Source organism: Microcaecilia unicolor, chromosome 9 (assembly GCF_901765095.1).
Source record: "Microcaecilia unicolor chromosome 9, aMicUni1.1, whole genome shotgun sequence".
In the NCBI taxonomy this organism is placed as follows: Eukaryota; Metazoa; Chordata; class Amphibia; order Gymnophiona; family Siphonopidae; genus Microcaecilia; species Microcaecilia unicolor.
This window is the reverse complement of record NC_044039.1, coordinates 191,481,643-191,507,649: the sequence shown is the minus strand read 5'-3', so window position 1 is coordinate 191,507,649 and position 26,007 is coordinate 191,481,643. Positions and strand designations below refer to the sequence as shown.

The 26,007-nt window shown below is 44.3% G+C and overlaps 1 protein-coding gene across 2 annotated transcripts in view; it reads left to right on the top strand.

The window, feature by feature from the left end:
• The window catches only part of RCOR1 (REST corepressor 1), a 253,493-nt gene that overhangs the window by 129,524 nt on the left and 97,962 nt on the right, over window positions 1-26,007 (top strand). For both annotated transcript variants that reach the window (XM_030214774.1, XM_030214773.1), the window contains exon 4: window positions 19,755-19,807. In XM_030214774.1, the coding sequence (XP_030070634.1) occupies window positions 19,755-19,807 (53 nt within the window). The remainder of the gene's footprint in view (window positions 1-19,754; window positions 19,808-26,007) is intronic.

The following is a 26,007-nucleotide window of genomic DNA, read 5'->3' as shown; positions in this document are numbered from 1 at the left end:
TAAGAAATACCTTCAGGAGGTCTTGGGAAATTAATCAGGAGACGATTCCATCTCTTAATAAGGTTACGCTTTTACCACTGGGTTTGAGGATGTTGGTTAGGGAAGTTTTCCTCATCCAGGAGAAGTCTCTGTGGACAGCTTGGGTAATTTTGGCTATCTGGATGATTCCCATGAGGAGTCTAGGAGAACAGTGTTGCTTGTGTCCTTGCTCTCCTAAGATAGAAACCATGTCTTGAGACTGTATTTCCAGAGAAGGCATCTTTTATTTCTTGGCCAAAACATTTGGATTTTTCCTGATCTCTATAAAGCTGCTCAGGAGTGGGGAAAAAATGACTTTGACCCTTGGTACTTTTTAAGCGTTTTGCAGTTTTCTTGTAAATGTATAAATATAATTAGATATTGGGATATATAGTATGTCTTCTTTGAACCTATGCAATGTTGTACCTTTCTGCATACCCATAGTTAGATCAGGTTAGGCTTGGTATGGCAGCTCATCCTTGTGATTGAGATATCCCTCATTTTGGTTGCTTTTTGTTTTTATTTTCCTGTGTTTTTCCAAGTTTTTCTACTTGCCCACTCCAACTCCCACAGTGAATGTGAGGATTAATTTTGTTGCCTGTATGTGAGCAAAGTTATTACTCTATACCATATGTTGTTTTTACTAGTTTTATGTTCAAGACTTTGTACTTGATGGGAAAGTGTTGCGTGAATTAAACAAATTTTGAGCATGAGACAAGCACAGAGGAGCTCTGAAAGCAAAGAATGGATTGCACAGTGTAGTAATTAGTGAGGATGGGAAGAATGGATAGGCCGAATGGTCTGTTGCCGGCGCCATTCTTCTCTGTTTCCATTGTCCTTTTTGTCAATTTGCTCAATGTTCATTGTTCACTTTTATTTGATATGTTGCCTAATTACACCAAATCTAAATGGTTTACAAAGTCAAAAAAACAAGGAAATCAAAATAAAATTATAAGTAGCCAAGAAGCTACACGGATAATGAGAGACATGAACAGAGACACATGAGGGTATTTAAGTTGCATATCAGGGTTGTAGAGTAGGTTGAAAACAAAATGAAGGGAATAGACAAGGACATATGTGATCATCTGTAACACTGGACCAGAACTAAAAAGTAGAGAGACTATGGAGCTCATTTTCAAAGCAGATAGATGTCGTCTCAAAGTGGCCAGCAAAATGTCCATTTGCTGAAAACGTCTAAAATCATGATTTTTGAAAAAGCAGAACTGGGACATTTTTCATGGAGATCATCCAAATAGCAAGGAGGAGTGCTGGGGGTGTGTTTTGGGCAGGACTAGGGAGGACCTGAAATTAGGACATCTTCCATTGATAATGGAACAGGAAAAAACGTCCAGGGCACAATAGTACCACCGTTTTATCTAGACCTGTTTCAATCGGGTCTGTTACGGAAAGGTGCTCTGACTGACCAGCTGACCATTGTAGAGAGTAAGGCTTGACCCCCTCCATATTTTCCAGTTGACGCTGTCCCCCTCCCACCCCCTTAAGAAGTGAGACTGAAAGAGGATACCAGGCACTATGACAGCATAAGGTATTATAGGCATACCCAACAGAGCAGCAAGCAGCTCCCAGGAGTAGCCTAGTGGTCATTGCAGTAGACTGTGAACAAGGGGATCCAGGTCTAAATCCCACTCTATCACATCTGTGGTAGAAATTGTGAGTCCTCCAAAACCACCAAATTATCTAATGTGCCTAAATATAGGAGAGACCTTCAGAGTGGAAGGCTATTGTATACAGTTAAGAACAGTAGGTTTTCTTCTGTTCCTAGAAGACTCACAATACAAAATAAAGGGTGTCATTGTTAAAACTACTACTACTTATCATTTCTATAGCGCTACTAGACGTACGCAGCGCTGTACACTTGAACATGAAGAGACAATCCCTGCTCAACAGAGCTTACAATCTAATTGGGACAGACAAACAGGACAAACAAGAGATAAGGGAATATTAAGTGAGGATGATAAAATAAGGGTTCTGAACAAGTGAACAAGGGTTAGGAGTTAAAAGCAGCATCAAAAAGGTGGGCTTTTAGCTTAGATTTGAAGACGGCCAGAGATGGAGCTTGACGTACCGGCTCAGGAAGTCTATTCCAGGCATATGGTGCAGCAAGATAAAAGGAACGGAGTCTGGAGTTAGCGGTGGAGGAGAAGGGTGCAGATAAGAGAGATTTACCCAGTGAACGGATTTCCCGGGGAGGAATGTAGAGAGAGATGAGAGTGGAGAGGTACTGAGGAGCTGCAGAGTGAATGCACTTATAGGTCAATAAGAGGAGTTTGAACTGTATGCGGAAATGGATAGGAAGCAGGTGAAGTGACTTGAGGAGAGGGCTAATATGAGCATAACGACCCTGGCGGAATATTAGTCGTGCAGCAGAATTTTGAACAGATTGAAGAGGAGAGAGATGGCTAAGTGGGAGACCTGTAAGAAGCAAAGTCTACTGCATTGACCACTGGGCTGCTCTTCTGATCTCCAGGGATGTTTATATGGCTTTTTCTGTCATAGCTGTCTGCCAGACAGACGTTTTGATATCTGTTTTTTGGGGTGTTTATAAGTTGGACATGTCACTTTTGAAAATGGCTCTTATTTGTAGACATTTTCTGTGCAAAAACATCTATCTCTGAACCGTTTTTGCAAGAGAAACCCAGATGTTTTTCCTATTTGAAAATGGCTCCAAGATGGACTGATTTTTGGACGTAATGAGCAAAAGTCTGTCTCAATTCTGATTCAGGCTTTTTTTTTTTTTTTTTTTTTTTTTTTGAAAATGCCCCTCTATTAGGCAAAGAGCCAGCTAAGCAGCCAAGCCAGACACTTTCTCAAAGAAAAAAAATTTTAAGTTGAGATTTAAATTTGTGTGCAGTTGAATCTAACCTAATGTAAAGGGAAATAAAGGTCCATCATGTAGGAACACTCCCAGAAAAAGGAGTATTATAAATCCAAATTTTGAGATGCTATTTTCGTATTTGTTTTATAATTGTAATCCACTGAGAACCGAGTTTTCATTTTCTAAATTTTCCAATACATAGATAAATATGGATGGACAGACGCAGTGATAGGGCTGTTTCATGAAGTGTGCCTATAAAACATATCCTGATACCCTGCACTACTTCTTAGTGCCACTACTAGAATACATTAAAAAAAAAGGTAATCCGATATCTTTTTATTGCAGAAAGACTGTATTAGAAGCTGTTGAGTTGTACACATCTTAAAGCTCAACAGATCTGAAGCATTTAGAGTCGGGTGATTTCCTGTACCAAAGAGAGTGATTCAGGACCAGCTTTAGGTTAAATCTGTGACCCCTGGGAGGGGTAGGGTAGGAATACTGGCAGTAAGTTGGGAGATCTAGATGAAGCTACAAGCCGGTGATATAGTATAGGACCACCTTTATCTAACCCCTCCCCCCACTCCTGTCTAGCATCCCCTTCTTTCTCCTCAGCCCCCATCCAGCAGCATCTATTATTCTCTCCCTTCCAGCAGCATCCATTGTTATTTCTCATTGTTGATTTAATCTTGAATTGATAATGAACGTGATTATTGGGCAGTCTGGATAGACCATTCAGTTCTTTATCTGCCGTCACTTATCCTCTCTCCCCCCCCCCCCCCCCCAACGCTTCAGGTGGTGGTGCAGTCCGGGCTTCTTAGTAGCACTATAGCTCCTGTAGTAGAACCACAGTGTGTATGTGACTCCCATGCTTTATAAAGGCATTGGAGACAGAGCTGTGGGCCGAGATGCATCTTTTTTTCATTGTCTCCATAATCTCTGCCCAGGACTAGAATTTCCCTTCTTTCTTCATTCTGCCAGTCCCTGTCAGCATGCCACTCCTCCTGGCCAACTCCACTACCTCTTCAGTTGGTGAGTCTAAGGAATTCCTGCCAGAATGCTGCTGTGACCTGCAAAATAATGTCACTGAAAATTCAGGAATGGCCCCAGTGAGTAGGACATACCTACATAGATAAGCTTGGCTGAATATTGATCCGTAAGTTTGTACCTGACAGTGGAGGGTTAGGTGACTTTTCAGCAGGATAAATTTTACAGTTTATACTTTATTCAAATTTTGATATACTGCCATTTGGGAAAAGCAAAGTTACTCACCTGTAACAGGTGTTCTCTGAGGACAGCAGGCAGAGTATTCTCACAGCTGGGTGACATCATCCGATGGAGCCCAGTGCAGATGCTGACTAGCGAGATGTAGAAATTTCTAGCAGTGTCCCATCTCCTTGATGAAACCGGTGAAAGAAAGGCCCTCAGGTAGAGATTTATGTCTCTCATCGGGAGGGATCAGAAGGTACACATAACTCCTCCTTCTGAGTCTCATGAACGGTCCCAATCACATTCCTCACCGTACTCAGACCAAACTAAATGAGTGTATGCCTGTCCCAGTTCATTGGAACCACGTCCATGCCCTGAAGAGTACCAAGGTACAGCCCTACCCTCAGTCTCTAGGGCAGTTTCCTCCCCCCCAATGTCGAGAGTGATACTGCATGAGTGGATCTCTCCACAGGTATGCATAGAGCTTCAGGAAGAATCTGGGGCTGATCCGCAGTTTGTGCAAGCACCCTCAATGCCTGAGTGGATTGCAACTGCAGTATCTGTGCCAGCTCCTTCCTGAGCATGACTTAGAGCCGCTCACTGAAGGAAGGCATCGGCAAAGGCGGGGGAGCTTGGAGAGAGGCAGCCTGAGAAGACGTCGGTGCCGAACCGGAAGCAGGAACCTGGCTGTTCAGACAGTTGCACACTTGCAGCTCTACCAAAGAGGGGGAACAGTCCTACCAGTACCGGTGATGCCGATGCCTCAGAGCTTCCAGTACCGCACATCGAAGAGGACTGATGTTTGTTTCTTGGGCTTCCCCAAATGCTCAGCCTCACACTCCTTTCGTGACGATGATGATGACGTTGAACCCGTATACACCCTCGCTGTCTGATGCGATGCTGACCTGTCCTGTGGAGTACTTTCAGCATCCATTGTTGAGAAGTGGAGACTTCCTCGATGCCAGCGCAGTCTCAGTGGTAGTCGAAGTCTTAGCAGCCATTGAGGTCGATGCTTCAATGGATTGGCCTTCGGGAAGCGAAAAAGTCTCTGCTGCACCCTCTGTGTCCAATTACATTTGTAAACAGAGAGAACAAGAGTTAGACTCATGGTCAGACCGAAGGCACCTGATGCACCAAGAGTGTGGGTCTGTCACGGAAATCACTGGGGGTTTTCTTGGATATTGAGAAAAGACTTGTGGCCAAATTAAACCCCTCAACTGTGAACTATAAAAAGGGACATCGTTCAAATTGAGGTTGGTGCTCTGGCCTAAGCTAGCTAAGCAACTTGCAGGAAACTTGAACTGCCGAAAATACAAAAATAAATAAAATAAAGGATAACAGTAAAATAAAGAGGAAGGATATAATTACGACATGGATAAAAATACCTGGTTGGGAAGGCATTGTGAAAGCAGAGGAAAAAATGCACTGAGAGGAGAACACAATGACACGTCCTTCCTTCTCTGCAGAAAAACCAAGACTGAGGGACCCATGCTCATTTGTTGGGCAGGAAGGCACTTGCACATGCGTGGATGGATGTTGCTAGAAATTTCTACATTCATTTCGCTAGTCAGCATCTGCACCGGACTCTGTCGGATGACATCACCCAGCTGTGAGAGTACAGCTGTCCTGCTTGTTCTAGGAGAATACTGTCACAGCCATTTACAATATTCACTAATTAAAATTCTTGAAATAAGATAACAGTGAAAATAAGAAATGCTTGCCATGACTTGTCTGCCCAAAATATACCTGGCTAGCAAGGGAAAATTAGCAGGACAGACCTTTAAAATCTTACCCTCCAGAGCCTCAAGTTTTTTGTAATTCCACAGCTGCATTAAGTGACGTGAATTTGGCTATTGGTATGGAATCATGAGAAACCCTCCACCAACTAGCTGCTGATGCCTTTCACCGCGCCATGACTGGCGATGCTGCTCCTCAGCTCTGAGAGAACCTCGCTCCAGTGGTGGTCATGTGTGCATGTCTTCCTGTGGAATTCCTGTAAACTGTACTGCATGAATGCCAATACAGTTCACTATGACAGTGGGGGTGATTGAAAGGCATGGAGGGCAGAAGATCATTGAGTGCGAATCCCAAGCCAAACCATGAAGAAAAGGTGTAGAAGGTTAGAAGAAGCTAGGGACAGGTGGAAGGAAAGGCACACTACACGAGGGACGTAGTAGATAGGAGACTGGAGTACAGGAGGAATGACTGGTGGGCTCTAAAAGGGAAGAAAATAAAATGAAAAGGAGTGAACTAGAGAAGGGAAAGTAATTACAAAAGAATGGATGAAAATATCGAGATGAACACCTCACAAATTCAAAGAACCTTTATTTTTATCATATTGGAGGTAGTTAACGTGAAATCATTCATATGAAAATGTTAATTGCTGTAGAATCTAAAAAATTGGTGCTGCAGAAAACTGTACCCTTTGCCATAATTATAGTTTTCAGTTTATTTTTAAGGAAATATATGGCATATATTTTTAAAAATAAATTTAATTTTAAGATACTTAATTCCACAGTGCATTGAAAGGACAGGTGATGATGCTCCTAGGAAATGCTAAACCAATTATCTGTTAATAAGAATGAGGTTCTCCACTACTTGGGACAAGATGGCGACCTAAGAGGGAGTGCGTCTCATGAGCTCCTGCCCAGATCTCATTCTTCTGATTCTCTTGTGTTTTACCTTTTCTTCATGCTGACGAGGAGGGGGGAAACAATGAGTTTTCCCTGTCATACCTGCAGCCCCTTTTCTGGGCCCAGTGGATCGATTCGCTGTTCCATCTGTGTTCTCCGGAGTGCTTACCTCGCTTGTGGTGGGAGTGTCGAGAGGGGAACTGCCCCCCCCCCCCGCCACACACACACACTTGAGGCTGATGTCACCTTTAGCTTGGAAGAGCGGAGTTAATCTCCAATGCCGGCGTCTTTGGGTTTTCCACAAAAGTCAGCAGACATTACACTGAATACTTTGTGGGATGCAATGGCTAGGATGGAACAATCTTTATCTCAAAGACTCTTAATGGTTTGTCAACAATTTTCAGAGGATTATATTTGGGTCTCTACATTGGAACAGAAAACTATTGTTGAAAAATGAGTGGAGACCTTGGAAGCAGTGGCGTACTAAGGGGGGGCGGTCCGCCCCGGGTGCATGCCGCTGGGGGGGGGGGGGGTGCCGCACAATTGTCGGCAACACTCGTTCTCTGCTCCCTCTGGCCCCGGAACGGGTTATTTCCTGTAACGGGGCAGAGGGAGCAGGGAACGAGCGTTGCTGACAGATGCGCGCCACCCCCCCCCCCCCCAGCAGGTAAAGATGCACCGGGGGGGGGGGTGTCGTTTCACTGGGGGGGGGGAGCTGCCCCTTTCACGTCCCCTGTCCCGCCCCTTCCACGCCCTCACCTCCCTCCCCCCTGTCATCGCTCTCCTCCCCCCTTCCCCTCCCCTTACTCTGCTAACCCTGGAGGTCTAGAGGTATCTCTTCGGGGCAGGAAAGAGCCCCCTCTTTCCTGCCCGGAGCTGCTAGCTGCCCTGCATCCTGTCCTATGGTGAGTCCAGCTCTCGGCGTTTCAAAATGGCCACCGAGAGTTGAAGTCTCACGAGGCTGCTTCTACTACTACTACTACTACTACTTAACATTTCTAAAGTGCTACAAGGGTTACGCAGCGCTGTACAATTTAAACATAGAGGGGCGGTCCTTGCTCAAAGAGCTTACAATCTAAGAGACAAGTTCAACTCTCAGCGGCCATTTTGAAATGCCGAGAGCCGGACTCACGACAGGATGCAGGGCAGCTAGCAGCAGCGCTCCGGGCAGGAAAGAGGGGGCTCTTTCCTGCCCGAAGACGAAGAGGTACCTCTAGACCACCAGGGATAGCAGAGTAAGGGGAGGGGGGATAGTCGCGTTTCGCCAGGGGGGGGGGGTCACGCTGCACCTGGGGGGGGGGCGCATCGGCGATCCGCCCCGGGTGTCAGCCCCCCTAGGAACGCCACTGCTTGGAAGCTAAGATTAATGAACGGCATGATCTATTAGTAAAAGATGATGATCAGCTACACCGCAAGATAAAGAATTTGGGTAATATCTCAAGACATAAGACTTTATGCGTTATAAATGTTCCTAAAGTTTCTGCTGAAGCTCCACCTTTAACAAATATTTGGTGAAAATTTTGAAAATTCCAGAAAATTCTTATCCACCGATATCTAAGATATATTTTATTCCACCTTTTTCAAAGAAAGAAATGGATCAACTTGCAGATGCAGTTACTAATTTAGATGTCTCATATGATTTGTTAAATTTGACTCAGGTCATTAAAGCGGATGGGACTGAAGTTAAATCTGCAACTTTAATTGTGTCCTTTTGTATTAAATCCAGATCGTGGTTGAGTTTTAAGGCTTTTCTTCCGCCATTGTGATTCTACTTTTTTAGGTTGTAAAGTCTGGGCTTTTCCTGACGTTGCAAGGGTAACCCAGAAATGTCGTCAGCAATTTTTGGTCCTGAGGCCACGTGTATTACAGTTGGGTGCCCTCTTTTGGTTGAATTACCCATGTAAACTGTGTCAAGTATAATTCTGTTAAATATATTTTTTATGATCCTGGACAACTAAAAATCGTTTTAGATTCTGTCACTTGCTGTTCTCTCCTGTCCACCTCTGGGTGCTTCTACCTCTACTCCGTAATTAGTATTGGATGGACTTATCTCTTTCATTTTCCTTTCAAATGTATGATTTCTGATATTAGCCTTATCCCGGTTTAGTGGTGGATTTTAAGATAGATTAACTATTTCCTCTGTCATTTTTTAAGCAAATGTATTGCCTTGTTAAAATGTCTTTCTGTTACAAGAATATAAGTCTTGAATTTATATTGATGATTTCATTAAATAAAAAGTAAAAAGATAAAAAAGAGTGAGGATCTTGAACACATTTGTCAAGGGCCAGAATATTTTGATCTGAAGCTGACTTTTCACGATATTTGCCAGCATTTGTGCCTGAAAGGAGAAAGCACTATAGCTCATTAATTTGTATTAGGAGATTCTACAAAAAACCCACCCTCAAATTTCCTTTCCTACATTCGCTGGAGAGAACAGACATACATGTACCCCACTCCAAGTTTCAGGAGGTGGCAGCATGGTGTTGGAAAACACAACTGTGACTGAAACCTAATTTAGATAGGGTTTAATGGAAGAGTCTGCAGGAGGCTGCCTGTAGCAGTGATACAATCATTGCTGCCACTTCTTAACACCAGGATTGCAGCAGTTACTTTCATGCCAGAAAGACAGAGAATTAGAATTTAGATCCACTGAGGATTGTGTGTCCCCATTTTGGATACTTTAGGTCATTAATGCAGAGAAAGAGAATGACTCGGTTATTTGAAGTACTGGATGATACCGTATCATACCACAAACAGTTTGATGCAAAGAGCTTAAAATCAAAGCGTTCACTTCTGGAATTTTTGGCTTATTAAAAGGGACATTTTAGTATCTCCCATCAAGGGGGTTACCCACACTGAAATACTTTACCAGGAACGAATAGCACAGTGTGTGCTTTGAAAGACAAAAACATATTTTTAAAGCAAAGCTTTTTGGGAATCTCCTTTTTTTGTAAAAACAGGGGGCCTGATATTTAGCTGATGGCGATCAGTGTTTTGCTGACTGCCGCAGGTGTTATACCTGGGAATTCAGCGCCGAGCCGTGTTCAGGCTCCGGCATTGAATTTCCGGGTATACAGAGCCGGCAAAAACATAGCCAGTTAACTGATATATTTGGCACTTACTGTCTGTGAAGAACCACATAAAGAGAGGACTGTGTTTTATGCAGTTATTTTATTTTTGTTACATTTGTACCCCGTGCTTTCCCACTCATGGCAGGCTCAATGCGGCTTACATGGGGCAGTGGAGGGTTAAGTGACTTGCCCAGAGTCACAAGGAGCTGCCTGTGCCTGAAGTGGGAATCAAACTCAGTTCCTCAGTTCCCCAGGACCAAAGTCCACCACTCTAACCACTAGGCCACTCCTCCACTAGCAACATTCCATGTAGAAGCCTGCCCTTGCAGCTGCGCAGGCTTTTGTTTCTGTGAGTCTGACGTCCTCAGAAACAGAAGCCTGCGCGGCTGCAAGGGCAGGCTTCTACATGGAATGTTGCTGCTAGTGGAATAGCAACATTAACGTTCCATGTAGAATCTCAAATAGTAGCAACATTCCATGTAGAATCTCCAATAGTAGCAACATTCCATGTAGAATCTCCAATAGTATCTATTTTATTTTTGTTACATTTGTACCCCCGCGCTTTCCCACTAATGGCAGGCACAATGCGGCTTACATGGGGCAATGGAGGGTTAAGTGACTTGCCCAGAGTCACAAGGAGCTGCCTGTGCCTGAAGTGGGAATCAAACTCAGTTCCTCAGTTCCCCAGGACCAAAGTCCACCACTCTAACCACTAGGCCACTCCTCCACTAAGTACTGAAAATACTTAGGGGCCCTTTTACTAAACTGCAGTAAAGGGGCCCTGTGCTAGCGGTGGCGGCTGCCTTTTCACTGCACGCTCAGTCCCTTTTTACCACAGCAGCTAAAAAGCCTGAAAAAAGAAATGACTATTTCAGGGGGGGAGGGGAGCATTTACCAACACCCATTGAGGTGTGGCGGTAAGGGTTTCTACGCTAACCTGGAGGTAACCGGGCAGCACAATTGCTGCCGGGTAGCCCCCTGTGGTACTATTTTTCCGGAATTTTCGGTAGCACCAGAAATGCCGTGTGCTGGGGGTGGAGCTACTGCCAGAGGCTATGTTAGGCCTGCAGTATTTCCGATTTGCCATGCCTCAAGCCCACCACTGCGTAGTAACCTTTAGTAAAAGGGCCCCTAAACCAGCTGAGTGCTGGCTGTGCCCCCAAAATAGCCATTTTCAACTTGGCGCTAACCATGCATTTTCAGTAGCAATATCCGTTAAGTGCTGCAGAAAATGTCAGGCAATTCTAAACAGCCAGAAGCCTCTCCCTGGCTGTTTAAATTGTTTTGAATATCGGGACCCATGGGGTTTTTTTGTTGTTGTTTTTGTAAGCAATTTACTCATCATTTTTTTTCACCTTCGATGAGGCTTGAAGTCTGTGAGCTAATCTGTAGGGTTCAGCAGAGATCAGAGGCCAACCCCCCCCCCCCTCCCTTGACCCCGGACTGGTGAAAAAACAAAAACAAACCTACATATCCATGTCTGAACTGAGCTTGGGTTTCAAGTAGATAACCAAATGAGTTTTTATGCATTTTGTTGATTCAGTACTATTGGAACACTGCCCTCACTGGTAAATCAGCAGAGTGTTGTGTTTGAACGTAAAGCTTGGGGGATAACTGAGACCAGTCAATTGAAAACACTGTCACAGGTGAAAATATCAGCAAATGCAGGAAAAATGGTTCTTGATGCATGCTGATTTTGTTCTTCCTGTATTCTTATGTCCCAGTTACTTCACTTACCTGAAGTGTGGCTTCTATATGGTGGTTTGCTCTACAGAGCCTTTGTTTCATGATAGCTTCCTCAGAAGACAAACTGATAGCCAGACGTTCATCTGCCCTCTAAGAGGTTCAGCAAACCACCACATAGAAGCCACACTTCGGGTAAGTGCCCTCTTATCTTATTTCTAAAGTTAGTGAGCAGTTTGGCGAATAAATAGTCATGAATATACATTATTACAAATTGGAGACTATAAGTTAATTTGGAGGTTTTTAGGAAGCGCGCCCGGCACTGAGTAAGTGTATTCATTACACAAAAAGTTGAGCAACTGAAGTATTTTCCTCCTACAAGGAAAAACTTAAAGTGGACATTTTGCTTGCTTGTTAGGTTATAGAAATAGTTTACCACCTGATCTGCAAGGTAGAGCTCAAACAGGCTGTCTATTTGGAGAAACCTTGGTGCAGTATTCTTTCTTTTAGAGACGTCTTGAAGTGAGTGATTTGAAGTTTGTGGTGTCTCAGTTCATTGGAGTCCTGATGTAGGCACTTGTCGCCGAAACGTGGCCTGTGTCGTGTACCTTGGAACTTCTTTGGCATAGTGAATAAAGACTCTTATAGAGAACCAGGTCTCCATGATCTTTTTGATCATCTCTACTCCAATTCTCTCTATTAACTCCAAATAACAGTCAGTTATTAAATTAAGTTACACACCCAACTGACCTTATTCTATAAATTGCGTGCCATGCTACCCATAAGATTGGACGCGCAAGTTTCTAGAATTAGGGGGTTAATGCACACGTAAATGTGAGCACTTAGGTTACAGAATTACCTCGATGGTGTGGAGGCATTTCTGGGGTCAGGGTTAGTTCAGAGCAATTAATAGTGCACACAGGTTTGCATACCCAAAACAAATGCTCTATTTTACTTGAAAAACGTATCAGCAGAAAAAAAACGGGCAAAAATCTCTGCAGGTACTTTCCCCTTTGGTAATAATCAAAACACCTACGTTTTCTTTCATTGTTGGTTCAACCCGTGTGGTAGTTGCACCAAAATGCCCAGTTTGATTATTGCCCTCATGAAAATAAATAGCAGAACTTGTTCATTAGAGTATGAACAGCTAAAATGGAGGTTTGGAATTTGTTCTTGCTATAATTCTTTGCTTAAGTGTTACTAATCTTTGATGACTCACAGTAACGCCACAACCCAATAAAAAGACATTCTTAGAAAAAAAAGTTTTGGCAGAGGTGACACACTCACTGGCAGTGGGTAAGATAGCTGTTTCTGCCTCCAGGCCAGTGTTAGACATTCTAGGGCCCAGGCAGAAATACGGGAGGGGCCTCCCCAATCTCACTGGCAGACTGTTGCCACCTTCAGCTTAAGGTTGGCTTGGGATCCTCTGTGGATTGGGGGCACAGAGTAATTGCCCAGGATATACCCCCTAATGCTAGCTCCTAGCCCTCCTGTGTCCATGGAGCAGAGCCGAGTGATTTTTGTCTTGTGGCAGATGTCCATCTAGGCCTCGGGGCCACAAAGAGTTCCTAGTGCCACCCAAGCATTCTGCCTGAGATAGGGGTATCAAAATATGCAGCCTGGCTTATCGGCAACTCTGTGATATCCTGGAAATAGTTTAAAATATTTTGAGACCTCTTGTACGCTAGACTCTGAAGAAATAAGGAAGATTTTATATGTAAAAGAAACTAATATGAACACTTGCTTTACAGTTTGATATTCAGTGAATGCTGCCTGTGCCTTGGCCACCAGGTGGCATAATTGTCTCATCCAAATCTGCAGAATGCCGCGGTAGAGATGTTATCTATTGACTAATGAATGTTTTAAGATGCAAACTTTCAACCTACTGCAGATGAGGCCAAATGTTCTTTATTTAAAAAAAAATGAAAGTGATACAGATTTGAAATGCAGTGAATTTCATTTAAGTCTGTTAAAAGGATTAACAAGAGCAGCATGGAGGTATTAAAACACCAAATTATTATTTTTGTTAGTATTTGTATAGTGCACGTCAGATGTATGCAGCACTGTATGAAGACAGTCCCTGCTCCTTGCAGCTTAGAAGCTAGTCAAGACATACAGGCAAACCATAAGAGGCTTTGAGTTTGCAGGCAGGCCATTCTTGGGAAGTTATAAATGATGCTAACTAGATAAAGGCTCTCCTAGTTTTGTCAGGATTTGGCCGAGCTGTAGGGGGTCTTGGGGCAACTTTTCTGCATACCCTCTTACAAGAAGGGGCTTCAGGTCTCGAGTCAAGTGGGAACCAGTCGCCAGAAAGGTGGAGTAGAATGGAGTGGCATAATTGAGAGGCCGAAAGGACTGGGTATATGGAGTTTAGAATCAGGCAAGTGAGCCATTGTGCAAGCAAAGGCTTCTCTGTTCTTTTGCCGTTCACCACCATTCCGCTCCAAGAGCTGATCCCTGGGGTGTGCCTTAGAGGTTTTACATAGCTAGATATAAAATCTGATTTCTGCTTTCCTTGTGTTGCTGTGGATCGCCTACTTTTGAAGCTGGTGCTTGCTGATTCATATCCCGGGGTTCTGCACATGCATAACAGGTCAAAGATTATCAAGGCTAAGATAATGATTTTGAGGCTGAATTCTGGATAGTCAGTAAATGGATGTTGATTTATGCTGGATACTGAGACAAAAATCATTTGCATCTGTTTAGACATGTCTAAGGAATCCAATATATTTCTTCTGGTCGTCTTGTGATATTGCACTTTTGGTTTGCCCCCTTTGGGTTTTCTGTGCTGCATTCTGAACCAGCGACCAATGTATTCACCCACTGGCATGTCTTTGGCCTGGCCACTGGTACCCTCTATGTGTGTTTGTATTCAGATGGCTGAAATATAGCTTCTGTTTACGTAGAAGTAATTAAACATTTGTTTATGGATAAACATGCTTAGTCACATGAAAATGAGGTTCCTTAGCATCAGCTGTAAATGAATCCAGAGACCTGTGGTTGTGTCCATCTACCAGCAGGTGGAGATAGAGAGCACTGATTTGCCCTGTGCATATAGGACGTGACACTGCTTGGCCAGTCAGTAATCTCTATATCCAGCAGGTGGACAGACGTGCTTCACAGGCTTCTGGCTTCATCTGTGGTGGCTCCTCTTCTGGCTTGGCTAGTTCAGTAGATCTGGGGGTGTTCTGTCTGAACAGCGCCAGCTTCAGGGGGTACACCTGCTCACCCCAGATCCTTCCCCCACCCCATTCTCCTCTCCCTAAATTCCTTTCCTGCGGCCTGGCCCTGGAGAGGGCTCGGCTGAGGAAGAAAGGTTATTCGCTTTCAGTGGTGGCTTCCCTGCTTCTGGCTGGGAAGCGCTCTTCCTCATCGGCGTCTGCCAGAGTGTGTTTCTAAGTCTGGCGTGCTGTGACGTTTTGGGTCGCCGGTGTGTCCTCTCTGGGCCACTTTCTGGCTTTTTTTGCAGGAGGGAAATTCATGGGGCTAGTGCTGTAGGTCCATTGGGGGTCCTGGCTTGCTTTCAGGGCTGCTTGCAGGAGTCTTCGTTAGCTGCTCCTTCTGGACTGAGTTCTTTTTGTGGTCCTTCGGGTGCTTCGGCACTCCCCGTTTGAGCCTGTTGATAGTGGCCCTTGTTCTATGGCACCATGGCTTAGTTGGCTAAAGCACCTGTCTAGTTCTCTCTTTGTTCACAGTGTTCTTTGAGGTGTTTCTGTCATCCTGTTGCTTCTCACAACTTCAGTCTCTTTCTCTCTTGGAAGGTCCCTTTATCTGTTTTTCGGAGGCAGGGGTCTCACTTGGAGCAGTAACATGCTTCTTGCCTTAGTGTTTGTTGGTCTTTCTTTATCCATAGTCAGCGGTCTGTTTTTTTTTTAAGCTTCTGGTCTTAGCAGGGCGTTCTTGCATTTCATGGTTCCCAATGTTTTTTGCCATTCGTTTGGTCCTGTTGGGCTGTTTGGTAAACAGCAGGGGGGTCTCATGTTGCCCAAGACTTTCTTTGCCCAGTGGGTGAAGGTGGCTGTGGTCTCCGCCTGTATCCTGGGAGGCGCTTCTCAGGTTGAAGGCTCTCTCTCCTGGATGTGTGGCTACGTCTTGGGTGGAGGCTTCGTTGCCTTATCTGATGGCTATCTGTAGGTCAGCGGCGTATGCTTCGGTGCATACCTTCAGTAAGTATAGTAGAATGGCTGGTGCCGCTCAGGCAGCAGCTACATTTGGGGCGTCGGTTCTGCGTATGGCAGATTTGGCTTCCCACCCTCGTAGGGATAGCTTTTTAACATCCCACTTGTCCTGGAATAGTGGGAATGAACGTAATGGAAAGAGAAATTAGGTCTTACCTGATAATTTTCTTTCCATTAGTTCTTCACACTATTCCAGGAGCCCTCCCGTGGTGCGATGCCTTTGTTGGTGGCTCTATGTACTTGTCTTTGTATCCTGTTTTCCAGGGGCCTTATCTTTGAATGGTTCTTGGGACTGGATATGTTGATTGCTGACCATGCTTCTGATTGGTTGTGTTTTCTTCCTTGCTTGAGGACGGATACTGAGGAGCTGAGCTGCTAGCAGGGAGCTATGTAGTGGTGCTCAGTTCTGTATTCTCTATCTCCACCTGCTGGTCGATGGACATAACTACCCACTTGTCCTGGAATAGTGTGAACAACTAATGGAAAGAAAATTATCAGGTAAGGCCTAATTTCTCCTTACCGTTGTTTAATACAGTGAAGCCATCAAAATAAGATTCTGGCACCCAATATTTTTTGTTTTTAGTAATATAATGTAAGGGAAAGTGGGTATTAATATATTATGTGTTATGACATGGTGTACCAAGTATAATCACAAAAAAATACTGGGCAGACTTGTACGGTCTGTGCCAGAGCCGGTGGTTGGGAGGCGGGGCTGGTGGTTGGGAGGCGAGGATAGAGCTGGGCAGACTTGTACGGTCTGTGCCAGAGCCGGTGGTTGGGAGGCGGGGCTGGTGGTTGGGAGGCGGGGATAGTGCTGGGCAGACTTGTACGGTCTGTGCCAGAGCCGGTGGTGGGAGGCAGGGATAGTGCTGGGCAGACTTATACGGTCTGTGCCCTGAAGAGCACAGGTACAAATCAAAGTAGGGTATACACAAAAAGTAGCACACATGAGTTGTCTTGTTGGGCAGACTGGATGGACCGTGCAGGTCTTTTTCTGCCGTCATCTACTATGTTACCAGTCGTATGCAGTGCTTCACAATTGAACATGAAGAAAAGACAGTCCCTGCTCAAAAGAGCTTACAATCTAAATCAGGACAGACAGACAGGACCAATAAGAATGAGGGTAGGACAGACAGAAGGACACATAGGGAAAGGGACTATTGAAGAGAGGAAGACAAGATAAAGGTTATGAGCAAGTGACAAGTTAGGAGTCAAAAGGTTTTTTTTTTTTTTTTTTTGCTTTTCTCCAGAGGTCGCACAGTTAGCTGAAGAGGCATTAAAAAGATTTGAACATCTGCATAATGATATCCTGAATTGGGTTTCAATTGATAATGAGTGCCCCACTTACAAGCATGTGACTGATGAAGAAATTGTGGCAAATGTGCAACGAAATGTCACAGCCATGCCATTGGAAGACAACGCTGACGATGAGGAAGATGATGACGATGTTCCTCCTGCTTTTTCACCAAAAGTGTCAGAGGTCATAGAACAAGTTATTAAACACAGAAGATCTTCCCAAACACAGTAAATTCTTTGGGGGAATGAATTGCAAAATGTCGCCTGTATCTGTACTGTCATCCACTGCCATTCTAACCTATGGTGTGTGTTAAAAGATCTATTATTAATTGTCACATTTATTTTCCAATTTTTTCTACCCTTCTCGTTATAGTTGTGTCAACCATTTGTAGCCCTTTTGTTTGTTTTAGGATTTCATTTGTTATTGAAATGAATATAAAAGATTGCTACTGTAGCCACAAAAAAAAGCCCTCTTTGGAAATCCGAGCCTCAGTAAATGCACCAAATAAGTCAGGGTGATGTGATGCTGGCGTTTTGTGTGCCACTGCCACCTAGGGAAATGAAGGATGGAACACAGTTGGGTTTTTTGTTTTTTAAGTCAAATTCTGACTGTCCACCCTAAAGAAACCTATATGGCCAAAAAAAAAAAAAACCCAGGATGATAACAGGAGCCACCATTGGCTGGCAGGCCTCACATTGAAGAACACGGATGTAGAGAGAGCTTTTAGGCATTTGTAGGAAAAGATTAACCTCTTCCACTGGACTTTCTTCAGCCTAACTCGGTGGTCTTCAGGCTTTCATTTGATTTTGTTTTCAGAATATCCCTAATAAGCATGTGATATTTTTGCATTCATTGGAAGCCATACATATGTATCTCGTGCATATTCATTGGTTGACTTGGGGAATATTGGGGGAAGGGGGGGCAAAGACTAGTTTGAGCACCACAGACCTAACCAGCCATCATATCAGACCAGTAATTCTCGGCACAGTCCTTGGAGCACACCCAGTCAGCTTTGCTGATATCTGTAATGAATATGCACAAGAGAGATCTTGCATGCACTGTCTCCATTGTATGCAAATTTATCTCATGAATATTTATTATGCATATTATGAAAACCTGACTGGCTGGATACATCCTAAGGAATGGGTTGAGAATCCCTGAGTTAGTTATATCTAATATGAAATCAGTATAAGCAGTACATACTAGTAACTCATATATTCTTTAGACTGAAAGCACCTAGATATTTTAGCTTTATAAAAATTCTTCTTTTATAAAAATTATATTATGTAATCATAAGTTATTAGTAAACTTGTCTAAGTAACATAGTAGATGACAGCAGAAAAAGACCTGCAATGTCCATCCAGCCTGCCCAACAAGATAAACTCACATGTGCTACTTTTTGTGTATACCTTACCTTGATTTGTACCTGTCCTTTTTAGGGCACAGACCGTATAAGTCTGCCCAGCACTATCCCCGCTTCCCAACCACCAGCCCCGCCTCCCACCACCGGTTCTGGCACAGACTGTATAAGTCTGCCCAGCACTATCCCCGCTTCCCAACCACCAGCCCCGCCTCCCACCACCGGTTCTGGCACAGACTGTATAAGTCTGCCCAGCACTATCCCCGCCTCCCAACCACCAGCCCCGCCTCCCACCACCTGTTCTGGCACAGACCGTATAAGTCTGCCCAGCACCATCCCCGCCTCCCGCCACCGGCTCTGCCACCCAATCTTGGCTAAGCATCTTAGGATCCTTAGTAGCATGATGTTCTTGTGACTGGCTTGTTCTCTGATTGACTGGCATGATTCTATCCATATATTTAAAGTGGCAGAGAAAGGGCAGGCTGCAAAAAAAGTATTTGGACAGAGGTAATGTTCAGCCACTATTTGGATAAGCAGGAATCAGCTAAACAGATAGTAGTGGCAGTGATTGCATTACATGTTTATTCAGTAATGCATTTTAGAAGGCCTGTTCACATTTTAAATGTACATAAACTGGCATTTAGTATGTGCATTTGGGAAGGGAGCATGGTTGAGCATGTCTTGGGCAGGATTAGGGCGAGCCAAAAAGATACATGTGCATTCCCCATTTCAGCAGGGAAATAAATACTCATGTATGTCTTCTGTTATCAATGTGGCCTTGTTTGGGTCATGGGTGACAGAGGGATGCGTAGGTGAGAGAAAATGGCCCATTTTGTGCACCGCTCCACTGAAGGGATTAGAGGTGGTTGCCCCCTTAATTCACCCAGTTCTTCCCCCCCCCCCCCCCCCCCCCAAAAAAAAAAAAAAAATGATACTGGCAATGGATATCAGACAACTCTGTCACAGAGTTGGGAAAAATACAGCTATACATTTCTAAAATGGCTGACATACCCGGGTTCTGAAATACCAACATACGTGTGTATGTGCGGATACATACATGTTTATTTTACAGTGTTGACCTCATTCATAATTTAGTCATTGATACATGTAAAATGGATGCTCCCACCACACATAGCTGACCCATTCCTGCATGTGTTTTAGAACAGACTCTACATCAGCAGATCCTGTACTAACATACAAGGAGAACTTGACACATCCAACTTGTGCTTTGAAAATGAGCCCCTTAGTAATTGATAGTCTGGCATCAGCAATTAAATAAAAACTATCACTGCCACTGCTGAATATTGATACCAAACTTTCATATCCTAGTGGGTAAATTCTGTTATGTACTGTGTGACTTTTGGATCTGGATTTGAAATTCCACGCAATGCTTAGAAAACATAACTTTCTTTTGAAGGGCAGATCTGAAGTTCCAAATGATGCTCATAAAACCAATCCTTTTGTTTTTACAGTAGATGAATACATTGCAATTACTAAGGAGAAGCATGGATATAATATGGAACAGGTAAGAGGCATTCTTTAATTCTTTCAGTGTGTGAGTTTTACCCAGGAATTCACTCCCTCCTTTGATCTTCCCACTTAACTGGCACCATTCACTTTTGTTTATAACTGTCCAGGGGTTTTTCCAGCTATTGCAATGATGGTCCTTTGCCAGGATAACCATACTGTGACTCTGTCCAGCACTTGGTACATGTGTCTGGCCAGTAGATGTCACCATTTAGCAATGGGTGAGAATGTCTGTTCTCCCCTTCCCGGTGCTGTAGATATGGTTTCCATTGCAGCCCCAGCTGAAAGTACCTAGAAATTTTAGCTTTATTTTTTTTTTATTTCAAAATTTGTTTATTATTTTGCATATGGTTACAATAAAACATTTAACAAAAATCTTCTCTCTCTCCAATGCAAATCTATTCTCTAAGTTATACACAGGTCTGGTTAGGGAAATTTACCCCTTCCCAGCCTTAGTACAATATTCTGTGTTGTCACAAACTTTAAATTTAACTCTTTAAATCTTACCCCCCCCTTCCACCCTCTCTATCCCCATCTCCATCCCCCCTCCCCTCCTCCCATCTCCCACCCTCGTCCCTTTTAAATAAAGACTATTCTGCTTGATTGTAACATTGACCATTTCTCACATATTTAAAATATGTCCTCTACCCCCTGGGGGTATTGATTGCCAAAATGGGGTCCATAGTCTATAAAAGTCTTTGTCTGTGAATCTCCGTTCTCCTCTATAATCTGCTAATCTCTTTTCGAATTTCATGTAATCCATTAACAACTCACGCCACTTCTGCAGAGTCGGTTCTTTGTTTGTAATCCACTCTGTGAGAATAAGTTTTTTCGCTGCCAGTACAGCTCTACAAGTAAATCCCTTGAAGCCTGCTGTAGTTGGTTGAACTATCCTTGGCCTTCCGAACAGCAACAGCGGCCCTTTCTTCCATGTGGCGCCCCACATACTGGATGTCATTTGTATTACTCTGGTCCAAAATCTTTGTATTTTCGAGCAAGTCCAGAACATGTGCCCTAGTGTCGCGCCCTGCGTCCCGCACTTTGGGCATGCTCCATCTGGAGATATGCCCATATGGAAGGCTCTCCTTGGTGGAATGTAAGTTCTTAATGCAAATTTGTATTCCATTTCACAATATTGGACCATCTTTGATGATTTTTGCGTCGAATAAATGTATTCCTGTAGTATTTGAGGCGTTAAGGTCATTTGTAGTTCCTCCGTCCACGCCTGGGCCAGAGCTACATAATCTATTTCCTCTGTCATGTCTCTTAAATGTCTGTGATGCATTGTCAATGACACTCTGCCCTGTGCCTTAAATGAAAAGGCTGAGGATATCTCCTCCTGCACATCTTCCGTGAGGCATTCCCAGGGCAAGCTGTTTATATAATGTCTCAATTGCCAATAGTAGAATCTATCTCTTTCATCAAATTTAAACTGGGCCTGAAGCTCCACGAAAGGCCTGATTCTCCCCTCTGATGTCAAGACCTGATGTAAGTATACCAGTCCTCTCTGCTGCCATTGGTTAAATCTACGGTGTAGAGTTCCTGGTAGGAATTGTGGGTTATTGCAAATTGCTTGAAAAGGCGTAATTCGTCCAGAGAATTGATGGTGACGGCAAACCCACTTCCAGACCGCCCTTGCCGTGGGCATTATATGCGATTGTTGTAGGACTTTAGGAGCTTGACCGCCTCCCACATGCAACAGGCTACTGAAATGTATTCCCTGAGTTAATGTTGTTTCCAGATTTGTTGCTGAAAAGTCTGAGGTTGATCTGTACCAATCAGAAATATGTCGCATGCCACTTGCTATTGTAAGATACCTGATGCTGAGCAATCCCAATCCTCCATATTCTCTTGGTATTTGCAACGTCCGTACTGGGAGGCGTGCTTTCCTTCCCTTCCACAGAAAGCGCTGTATATACCGGTGCAAGCGTTTTTCATCTTCTTTCTTAAGAAAAAGTGGAAGGGTTTGAAATTTATAGAGCCACTTTGGCACTATCATCATGTTATAAATAGCAATTCGTCCCATAAGGGACAGCGGATATTTCTCCCACAACTGGAGTTTTATGCGAGTGGTCTCAAGCAAGGGCTTGACATTTTCTTGGTATAATTTAGATAGGTCTTGTGGTATGTTGGTTCCAAGGTATTTAATTTTCTCTTCCACTCTGGCTATGGGGCAGCTTTCCTTCTCCTGCTGAGTTCCTCTCGGATATACATCCATTATTTGAGACTTTTTTTTATTTAGCTTGAAACCAGAGACTTGCCCAAATTCCTTTGTTAGGCTCAGCAGTTGGTCCAATGAGCTCATCGGGCAGGTTGATATTATCATCAGGTCGTCTGCAAACGCTAGGGCCTTTATAGTATCCCCCCCAACTTTCACCCCGGGGATTCCCTCTGCTCTCTTTATAAGTCTCAGTAGGGGTTCTAATGATAGGATAAACAATGTAGGGGATAGGGGACATCCCTGTCTAGTGCCTCTGGATATTCCAAATGATTCTGCTTTAACTCCATTTACTATCACCGAAGCAGTCGGATTTGCATACAAGGATTCTATAGCTCTGTAATACCAGCCCCCAAATCCCATATGCCTCAGTACTTGGAACAAATATGTCCACCCCACCTGATCAAATGCTTTTTCAGCGTCAAGTGAAATTATGGATGTTGGGGTTTTTGTCAGCTGACCAGTCGCCATGGCTAATAGTAGTCTGCGCACGTTTTTGGCTGCCTGTCTGGTTTTAACAAATCCCACCTGCTCCTCCCCCACCAACCTGGGCAAAATCCCGGCCAGGCGATTTGCTAGTATCCTGGCCAGTATTTTTAGGTCAACATTGAGTAATGAGATGGGCCTATATGAGTCAGCCTGGCCCTCTGGCCTCCCAGGTTTTAAGATCAGGGAGATCAAGGCTGTGTTTGCATGATGTGGGAACTGCCCCTCCCCAACTACTTGTTCATAGTAGTCACTAATGACAGGGTAAAATGAGAGTGGTAAAATTTTATAAAATTCCCCAGTATACCCATCCGGGCCCGGCGCAGATCCAAGTGGTAGTGACTTCACCACCTCCTGTATCTCCCTAGCCTCTAGTGGTTCTTCTAGGACTGCTCGCTCACTGTCTGTTAATTTCGGGAGCTCTGCCTGTTCCAAAATTTTTTGTATTTCTCCTTCCTCTGGGTCTTCAGGCGAACTATACAGTCTAGAAAAAAATTTTGTCAATATCTCGGCTATCCTTTCGCTCTTATTCTGCAGGAGACCCGTCTCATCTTGGAGGGCTATTATCGGTTTGCGTGGTCCCCACGCCGACACTAAGTTTGCTAACATCGTCCCTGGTCTGTTTCCAAACCTGCGAAATTTAAATTTCTGGTATGCTAGGTATCTCTTGCTTCGGTCATGAAGTAAGGCATTTAGCGTCACTTGCATTGCTCGAAGCTGGTCTTTATGTTCTTGAGTCTGCTGTTTGATATATCTGGCTTTTGCTTTTTTTAAGGATTGTTCCAGTCTCATTATTGCTATTGTTTGTTTTTTATTGTGAGCGTGTACAAAGGCTATTATCTCTCCTCTGAGTACGGCTTTAGCTGCACTCCAGAACAGACCAGGCTGATCCATGTGTTCCCTATTATTCTGAACATAGTCCTCCCATTTCTTTTTGATATGCTCTTGGAATTCACTATTCTGGGACAAATAGTTTGGGAATCTCCAACTCCTACCCTGCTGATAGAACCCTGGTACCTCCACGTCTATCCATATTATGGAGTGATCCGATATCTCCTCTGGGCCTATCTCAGCGGCCCGCACCCACGGAAACGCGGTCTGGGCTATTAATATGTAATCTATTCTGGAAAGTGTGCCATGTGCTCTGGAAAGGTGAGTAAAGTCTCTCTCCCCAGGGTGTAAACTACGCCAAGTGTCTACCAAATTGAGTGAACGCTTAAAGGAATTAAGTACATGCGCTCTTGGTCCTCCTCTCGAAGCAACTCTCGGGTTTGAACAGTCTGCATTTGGATCTGCCACTAGGTTGAGATCTCCCATTACCAGGAGCCGCCCAGGTTTGTATGGGAGGCACATCTGAACAAGATTAGGATAAAATTGTGCTTCATAAATATTTGGTCCATATATTCCCAGAATTAGGAAGTTTCTCTGTTGTACCCATATCCGTACCAAAATATATCGCCCTTTTGGATCTGCTTTCACTAATTCAGATTTTGTACCTATCCCTTTTCTTATCAGCACTGCCACTCCGCCTTTCCGATCCCCAGAGGATGTTGAGTGTACCTCCCCCACCCACTGCCTTTTTAGTTTGTTATGCTCCTCTGGCGTAAGTCTTGTCTCTTGGAGACATCCGATATCTACTTTCTGTCTCTTTAGATTTGATAAGATTTTTGCCCTTTTTATTGGGGTCGTTATGCCTCCCACATTCCAGGAGGCAAATCTGATGGTTTTAATGTGCTTTTGTCTGTGGGACTCTATATGGCAAATAGTATTTATATGTCTGCCTCAGGTGCCCAGCCTCACCCGAGACTCTGTGAGTTGTTCTATTTACCCAGGTCTCTCTTGTTGTGTTATGGGACTTCTTAGAGATGTGTTGTGTCATGGTCAATGCTTGCTTGCTTCCCCCCTTCCTACCCTTCTGCCCCACCCTTTCCCTCCCGCCCTCCCTTAACTCCTTACCCATCCCCGTACAAACCCTTCTGTTTCCCCCACCTAACATATGAGAGAAATAGTGAGATCAATGATGTGGGGCTTCCCCCTCCCCCGCCATTTACTTTATCTGTGGGCCCCTTTTCAATACCTCCTTGGATGGCTCTGGGCCTCTGCTTTGCCTGCTGCTTAAATCCAGAGTCTGTTCTCTTTAGTCCTTTATTTATTTATCTCTGCTTTGCTGTGACTGAAGTGTCTCTGCCGCCCATTCTTGAGCTTCTTTGGGGGTCATGAACACTTGCCATTTGCCCTGGTGATTGACTCGTAGCGTAGCGGGGTATATTAGCATGAATTTTTTGTTCGCTTCCACCAATGTTGTACAAATCTGGCTGTAGGCCCTCCTCCGTTCTTGCAGTGCGTAGGAGTAATCTTGGTAGATCCTCACCGGAGAGCCCTCGAAGGCCAAGGTTTCTCGTTTCAGTCGGGCACCTCTTAAAATTTCCACCTTATGCACGAAGTTGTGTACTTTTACCATCACCATCCTGGGTTTCTGATTATTGTCCATTTTCCGCCCCACTCGGTGTGCTCGCTCGAGGCAAATGGCACCCATTCCGTCTGACAACGCAAACTCATTTTGCAGCCACTTTTCTAGCACTGAAGGTAGTAGGCGCTCTGATACATTCTCAGGTATGCCTACTATTCGCAAGTTGGCTCGTCGCGAGCGATTTTCAAGGTCGTCTATTTGTTGAGATTGCTTTTGCACCAGGGATCTCAATGCCTGAAGCTGTGTTGTTGTTCCGGCTCCTTCGTCTTCTATGGCGGACACTCTTTGTTCTAGTTCGCCTGTGCGCCTGGTCGTATCGGCGAGTAGATTTTCTACTGACGTTAACTGAGTGGCCAACTGTTTTAACTGGGGATCCAGCGCCAATTTTACCGCCTCTGTTATTTGTATCAGTTGCTGATTTGTGAACATCGGCTCTGGCGTCTCTTTCGGCGGGCTCGCCGCCATCTTGCTTTCCGCGGCGCGGGGCCTCTCAGCCTCTTTCTTTACATTTTTCGGCGGCATCCTCGTGTCTAGGCGCGTAACAAAGCTGTCCATGCACTCCTACTATCTGTACGCTTTAAGTTTATAATTTTGAGGTTGAAACGGACGTTTTTATGGCGACAGGGAGGGTTCCGCCCGAGAGGAGAGCAATTCCACCTCCGCTCTCTTCAGCACATCACGTGATCTCCGAAATTTTAGCTTTATAAAAATTCTGTTATGTAATTGTCACAAGTTATTAGTAAACTTGTCTAAGTAGCATGGTGTTCTTCTGACTGGCTTGTTCCTCTGACTGAATGGTATGATTCTGTGCAGGGTTCAGATCTTGGTTCTCTCATGGCTGCTTCTTTTGACTTTGAACAAAGCGCCTATACCTTCCAAATTACATTGTAAGTCCTCTCAGAAAGGGAAATACCTGTTGCACCTGACTGTAACTGGCCCTGGGCTTGGATTTGGAAAGATAAGTAATTGAATCTAAAATCCAAATCCAGACTCGGTCTACCATACAGCAGCACATAGCAGCCTA